This window comes from Apium graveolens, chromosome 1 (assembly GCF_009905375.1).
Source record: "Apium graveolens cultivar Ventura chromosome 1, ASM990537v1, whole genome shotgun sequence".
In the NCBI taxonomy this organism is placed as follows: Eukaryota; Viridiplantae; Streptophyta; class Magnoliopsida; order Apiales; family Apiaceae; genus Apium; species Apium graveolens.
This window is the reverse complement of record NC_133647.1, coordinates 97357196-97364020: the sequence shown is the minus strand read 5'-3', so window position 1 is coordinate 97364020 and position 6825 is coordinate 97357196. Positions and strand designations below refer to the sequence as shown.

General features: G+C 36.6%; 1 protein-coding gene across 1 annotated transcript; it reads left to right on the top strand.

The window, feature by feature from the left end:
* The first annotated feature begins 3123 nt into the window (after window positions 1-3123).
* On the top strand, window positions 3124-6535 carry LOC141665198 (cysteine-rich receptor-like protein kinase 2). The gene is made up of 8 exons (XM_074471181.1): window positions 3124-3689; window positions 4141-4559; window positions 4728-4850; window positions 4940-5067; window positions 5150-5360; window positions 5468-5699; window positions 5840-6008; window positions 6153-6535. The coding sequence occupies exons 1-8, from the start codon at window positions 3304-3306 to the stop codon at window positions 6378-6380; spliced, it is 1896 nt and encodes a 631-aa protein (XP_074327282.1). The 5' UTR covers window positions 3124-3303; the 3' UTR covers window positions 6381-6535.
* Window positions 6536-6825: the final 290 nt, after the last annotated feature.

The following is a 6825-nucleotide window of genomic DNA, read 5'->3' as shown; positions in this document are numbered from 1 at the left end:
TGTTCAAGAAAAAGTTGAAAACCGATGGCACTATCGATAAGTATAAGGCCATCCTTGTAATCAAAGGATACAAGAAACAGAAAGGTCTCGATTACTTTGATACATATTCTCCTGTAACGAGAATAACATCCATAAGGATGATGTTTGATATCGCTTCAATGAAAAATCTAACAGTACATCAAATAGATGTAAAAACAGCTTTTCTAAATGGGGATATAGATGAGGAAATCTATATAGAACAACCTGAAGGGTTTTTTTCCCTGGACAAGAGAGAAAAGTCTGTAAATTAGTGAAATCACTATATGGTCTAAAGCAAGCGCTATGAAGTGGCATGAAAACTTTGATGAGATCGTGCTGGAAAATGGATTCAAAATCAATGAATGTGATAGTTATGTCTATTACAATGAAAATGAGAAAATCTAGTCAAGGAAAATGACAGCGGTTATATCATGACGACATTGTATGTAGATGTTCTACTTATTGCCGGAAGCAATGATAAAGTGATCAAATCTACCAAGGACATGTTGAAATCAATATTCGACATGAAAGACATGGGAATAGCAAATATTATTCTAGGAATTTAAATTTCTAGAACATCATAGGGTCTCGCACTTAGTCAACCTCATTACGTTGACAAGATCCTAGAAAAGTTTCTTAAGGATGCCTTTGAGAAAGCTAGGACACCTTTGGATATGACTTTACATCTATCCAAGAATAAAGGTGTAGGAGTCTCCGAAGTGGAATACTCGAGAATAATCGGAAGTCTAATGTACCTTATGAGTTATACAAGACCAAACATTGCATACTCAATTAGCATGTTGAGTAGATTTATGAGTAATACGGGAGCTGATCGCTGGAAAGCAATCATAAGAGTACTGAGATATTTGCGGGGAACTCGAGATTATGGACTGCACTATGGCAGATATCTAGCAGTATTAGACGGATATACTGACGCAAACTGGGTATCTAGCAATAAGGCACTAAAGTCTATGAGTGGCTATGTATTTACACTAGCCGGAGCGGCAGTATCATGGAAATCCTCCAAGCAAACGGTGATAACTCATTCCACGATGGGAGATGAGTTTGTGGCACTAGATAAATGCGCTGAAGAGGCTGAATATCTACTCCAATTTCTGGAGGATATTCCGAGATGGCCAAAGCCTGTGACTGTAATAGGGATACATTGTGATAGTCAATCTGCTATTGGCAGAGCATAGAGCACGATGTATAATGAAAAGTCTCATCATATACGACAACGAAATAGTTACATTAGACAATTAAATTCAACCAGAATTATCACCATTGACTATATATCATCAAAGGATAATATTGCGGATCCGCTAACCAAAGGGTTATCAAGAGAAGTGGTTGGAAAATCATCGAGAGGGATGGGCCTTAAGCCTATTGCTTAACAGAATCATGGTGGACACCCAACCATTGCTGACTAGAGATCCCAAGAACTTGGTTCAATGGGACAATTAAATCATGATGACCAAATCACTGTGGGGGTAACCCCTGACATGTTCCTATGATGAGAAACAGTGAGACCCGTAAGGTACAAGGTTAAGTTTTTGAGCTTTTAATGCTCTTTGATGAATACATGAAGTTCAAAAGTGAACACATGGAATTCAGTTGAGTAAACGCGGGTTACTCTATAAGATAAAGATCACCTATGTGGGAGAGAAGTGGGGCCGCTTCAAAGGAGAATTGCGAGGCACAATTCTTTAGAAACTCCTGCAAAACCCGAACGATGTTCCATGGCCAAAATGGACATACCCATGAGAGCTGAACGAGTCAGAAAAGATATAGTATAAGTATATCATCGTTTACACAAACGGTCGAACAGTTCAAGGACAAACACATCTACTGTCTACCAGTAAAGTCGGTATGCTTACTCGAGCGAAGGTTCAAGAAGAATTCTCTACCTATCGCATGCTATATCTGATCGAAGAAATTATCACCAAGTCATACTCCGTGTCTGTCTGTCTGATGTGTGCTACTGAAATATCAATCTCACTCATATGGGAGATTGTTAGAAAACGTGGGTATTACATCCCACATTGTTGAGTCATTTTGAGCCGCACTTGAGTGGTTAGTTGTTGCGTGTGTGCAACGAGTGACACTTGGAATGTGTTCTCCTTCACGAGAGCTTTTCGAGGCACTTTGAATCACTCAAAATGATTAAGGGATGAGTGAGATATGATTATCCAAAGATGGTCCCTTAAGAGTGAAAAATATTTTACAAAACCTTAAGTCCCACATTGGAAAGGAAAAGAGATTTCCTTAGCTTTATATATCAACACACATATGTAGTGTTCACTTGTGTTGTCTATGTGTTGCTCCATCACCTACGCGGGCGCGAGGGGGGTGCAAATTGTGAGATTTCGAGGGGCAATCTGAGGCTTGCGAAGCCTTCAAACTTGCCCATGTGCAGACATGAATGTAGCAGAAAATTGGCTCGAATAACGCTGGACTAGTTTTGCTGATTTTTATTTTCCGCTGGGCCTGGACTCAAATAAATTGACTTACGTTTTTATTTTTGTGTCGGTCGATTTATTTAATTAATTATAATTGATTGACCACCGACCTACTGACCTAATTAATTAACGCATTTTAATTAATTATAATAATTGTGTAGCGCACAAGTTTTTCCTCCCTATATAAACACCTCTAGGGCGTTAGGGTTAAACACACAAATACACAACAGTTCTTAAACACCTGCCCTCTGCCCTGTGATATTTTCTTACTCACTTTCAAGCTCGCTGATAGTGCCGACCTTCGGCGTCGTCACTGTAATCCGTTTTATCCTGGGAGGCTTTTCGCTCGCACAATACGGTGAGGGCTAATAAGTTTTAAGGAGACAGTTCCACACTCGACTTTTTTTCTATCCTTCTCCATACGCTTCTTGTCTCCATTTTTTTTCTATTATTCAATTATCGTTTTTGCACGCACACACCTATACTAATATTTGTTTTTTACGCAGATTGTTGTTAATAGTTTAATGGATTTTGAATATGTCAACGTTGGAGATTATATTTCTGTTCAAGTTAGTAATTCAAATCATAAATAGTTAGATTGCATTGGGTGTCGTTATACTCTCTAAGCCACTTGTGTAAATATAACATCACATTAGATTACCAGAATGACTGCTAACATTTTAGCCACCACCACTGATGAGTCTTATTAAAAGTCAAGCAACCATGATGCTTAGATTTTGTAGAATAGTCAACTGCAAATGGTGTCCATGTGCTTGACAAATAGACATAAGAGAAGTAGCTACCAAGTTTATTAATTTCTAAAGAAATGAGAAGGGTTATCTCAATAACAATGACCATCCTGCTCCATGGAGTTTTCTTGATATTACTGATGATTATGGGAGGAATTTTATCGGACCCTCAGGATAAATTATTGAAGCAAGATTGTAGTCGGTTTACAATTGAAGTCGAAATGTCTGTTTTCTTGTATAAATTCAACAAAACCTTTGAAGACATAAGGAAACAGTTGTCCAACAACAGTAACATTCACTTTGCGACAGCAGTTCAAACTGATGTTTATGGGATGGTCCAGTGCAGGAATTATCTTTCTAGTGTAGATTGTGTTGCTTGCCTTGATTTGGCCCGGACTCAAATCAGAAGAAATTGCTCTACTGCTGATGGTGGTCATGTCATATATGAAGGCTGCTTCCTCAGGTCTTCAATCTTTACTTTTACCTTGATCATTTGTTTCTGCATCTCTATGAACTTGAAATGATAATTTTAAAAGGCATATTTTTAGTTTTGGATTCTTAAAATGATCATTTTAGCAAAGAAATGGCATCAAAGTTTCAAATGCAGAGCCTACATAATCTGTCTATTTTAGAAATTTCTTACATCAAGATGTAAAATACATTCGTTTGCATCTAAAATCATATTCATAAAGTAACCAGTTAGCAGTGTCCAAACAGATGTACTCGTCTCCGGTGATTAATTTAATTTCATCTGGTAACTTGGATGATTCTGAGTGTCCAGATTTAACGTATATAACCTTGGTTAAGTAATTAAAGTTAGCCACATGTTATTGATCCAGGTATATATGACAAATTTGGGTAAATACAAAATGAAGATGATATAAATCTATTTATTTTTTCTTTGTTTGTACAAGGTATGAGGCACATAACTTTTTTACACAGAGTCTACTGGTTACATTTGAATCTACGGCGGGGGTATGCAGCACCAACCAAAGTAAATCTGAGGCAACAGCTTTTACTCCGGTGGTGAATCGATTAATAACTGATCTTGTTTCTGTCACACCGAAGATTGATGGCTTCTTCGCAGCAACTACAAGGCCAGTGTTTAATGGTGATGTGACGACGACAGTTTATGCTGTTGCACAATGCATTGAAACTATAAGCCCGAAGGATTGCAAAAGTTGCTTGACAACCGGGTATAGTAACATACAAAGCTGTCCTCCTGCCTCAGGGGGAAGCTCTGTTGATGCGGGTTGTTTTCTAAGATATTCGGACTCCGCATTTTTTGCTGATAGCAGCATAATTAATATTACACCCTATCTACCAGGAGGAGGTGGGAAGTTTTTTGAGCTTATGTTTTTAGAATAAATTTTATATATATTTCAGAATGCCTATAAATTATTAACATAATTTATTATGGAAGTATATAAGTGTCTAGTAATAATTTGGTTTAGCTCTACAACATGAAAGACCATGTATTTAGCAACTTTGTATATTCCAGGAAATTCAAGCTCAAAGACAACTATTATTGGGGGTGCAGTTGGTGGTATATGCCTTCTTTTGATCATACTTTCCGTGATTTTATGGTTTCAATTAATGAGAAAGCGGAAAAGTGCTCTAGGAGGTATTTTTCCAAGGCTTCTGTAAATATCCAAACGATGCTTATGAAGAAACGTGTATTTTTAATGTAACTTGTTTTTTTCTGTACGCCAGGTGATTTATTTGGGGTAACCAAATTGCAGGGGCCAGTTATTTACAGTTTCAAAGATTTAAAATCGGCTACAAAGAGCTTTAGCGAAGACTTCAAAATAGGAGAAGGAGGTTTTGGAGATGTGTACAAGGTCATTTAAATTTTACAGCAATCTCTTCCTGTTGTTATTGATGCTTACTGTCTCATTGCATTTTGGTTTTGCTGATAAGCAGGGCATAATAAAGAATGGCGACGTAGTTGCAGTAAAGAAACTTTCTATTGCTACAAGAAAAGCAAAGACAGATTTTGAGAGTGAAGTTAGGCTTATAAGTAATGTTAATCACCGAAATATCATCCGTCTATTAGGCTGTGGTAGCAGAGGATCAGAACTACTCCTTGTTTTCGAGTACATGGAAAACGGAAGCCTAGATACATTTCTATATGGTGAGTTCAGTTGACCTCAAACTTATAAGCTGAACCTAATTTGGTTCTTATTAGTAATAACTATATTAAGAGTATTGTAAATTCTGATGGGAGGTTCTGGTTTGCAGGTAAAAAAAGTGGTTCTCTCAGCTGGAAACAACGTGTTGACATTATTCTTGGCATTGCTAAGGGCCTTGTTTATCTTCATGAACAATTTCATTTACATATCATACATCGAGACATAAAATCAAGCAATATTTTACTTGATGATGAGTATCAACCAAAAATTGCAGATTTTGGTTTGGCAAGACTTATATGTGATGACCAAAGTCATCTTACCACTAGATTTGCTGGGACTTTGTAAGTCAGCCAAATTTACTTTTCCATTACTCACTTCTATTGCTGTTTCTTATAAAATTTTGATTTAAAATAGTTTACCTTGGAAAGCCATGAAACATGTTAAGTATCTCAATAAAGACTATCTTAATATACTGTACCAGGGGTTACACAGCACCGGAGTATGCAATCCATGGACACTTGTCTGAGAAAGTTGATACCTACAGCTTTGGTATTGTGGTCCTAGAAATTGTTAGTGGCCGAAGGTGTAGCAATCTGACGGAGTCTGCCGCTGCAAACATTGAGCCTCACACTGATTCCCTGCTCAAACATGTAAGCAAATTCTGGTATTGTTATATTAATTATTTCTTCAGTTTAAAAGAGCGATTCATGAAACTAGATAACAACATCTAATATATGTGATGCTCATATTTATACCTGGCCATTTATTAACTTTCCTTCATCATACTGTCACAGACATGGAATTTGTACGAAAGTGACATGCATTCAGATTTAATCGATGAGACTTTAGATCCAAAAGAATATAGCACCAAAAATGTTAAAAAGATCGTAGAGATTGCTCTGATGTGCACTCAGTCACCAACTTCTGTGAGGCCAGCAATGTCTGAAGTAGTTGTTTTGCTTACAAATGATATTTCCATCGTGCAAAAAGCACCACCAGAAAAACCTACTTTATCTTTGTAATCCTCTGCTTGATCTTGAGCTACAAAATCAATAGCAATGTACAAAAGATACAAATTCATTATGTACCAAGTTTTACTTCTCCTTTTAAAAAATGGAACGCAAATTTACTTTGTAATTTTTTAAATGAATTCGACTGAATAATAATTTTAGCTACACTTTTGGAACTGTGGTAATATTAGTGAAACTGATGAAGACCCTTCAATTATGTAAATGCATGTCTACACAGGTCTGACATCTACAATAACAAAATTACTGATGCATTCAGATGCTATGATATTAAGAAAGTTAAAGGAAAAATTAGTTAAAAAAATTATAAATGGTTACTAATACATAAAGAAAATGCAACAATGACGATCACCCAGGAAAAAATAAATAAACATAAGATCCACAGCAAAAGAACAAAAGTAATTACTGACTGGCGGTCAAAGATTTAACCTACAAGGAA

Excerpts from the sequence above, each read along its gene's own strand:
- LOC141665198 (XM_074471181.1), top strand. The coding sequence starts at position 3,304 with ATGAGAAGGGTTATCTCAATAACAATGACCATCCTGCTCCATGGAGTT. Across the intron at positions 5,361-5,467 it reads CCTAGATACATTTCTATATG|GTAAAAAAAGTGGTTCTCTC; the intron begins GTGAGTTCAGTT and ends TCTGGTTTGCAG. Across the intron at positions 5,700-5,839 it reads ACTAGATTTGCTGGGACTTT|GGGTTACACAGCACCGGAGT; the intron begins GTAAGTCAGCCA and ends ATACTGTACCAG.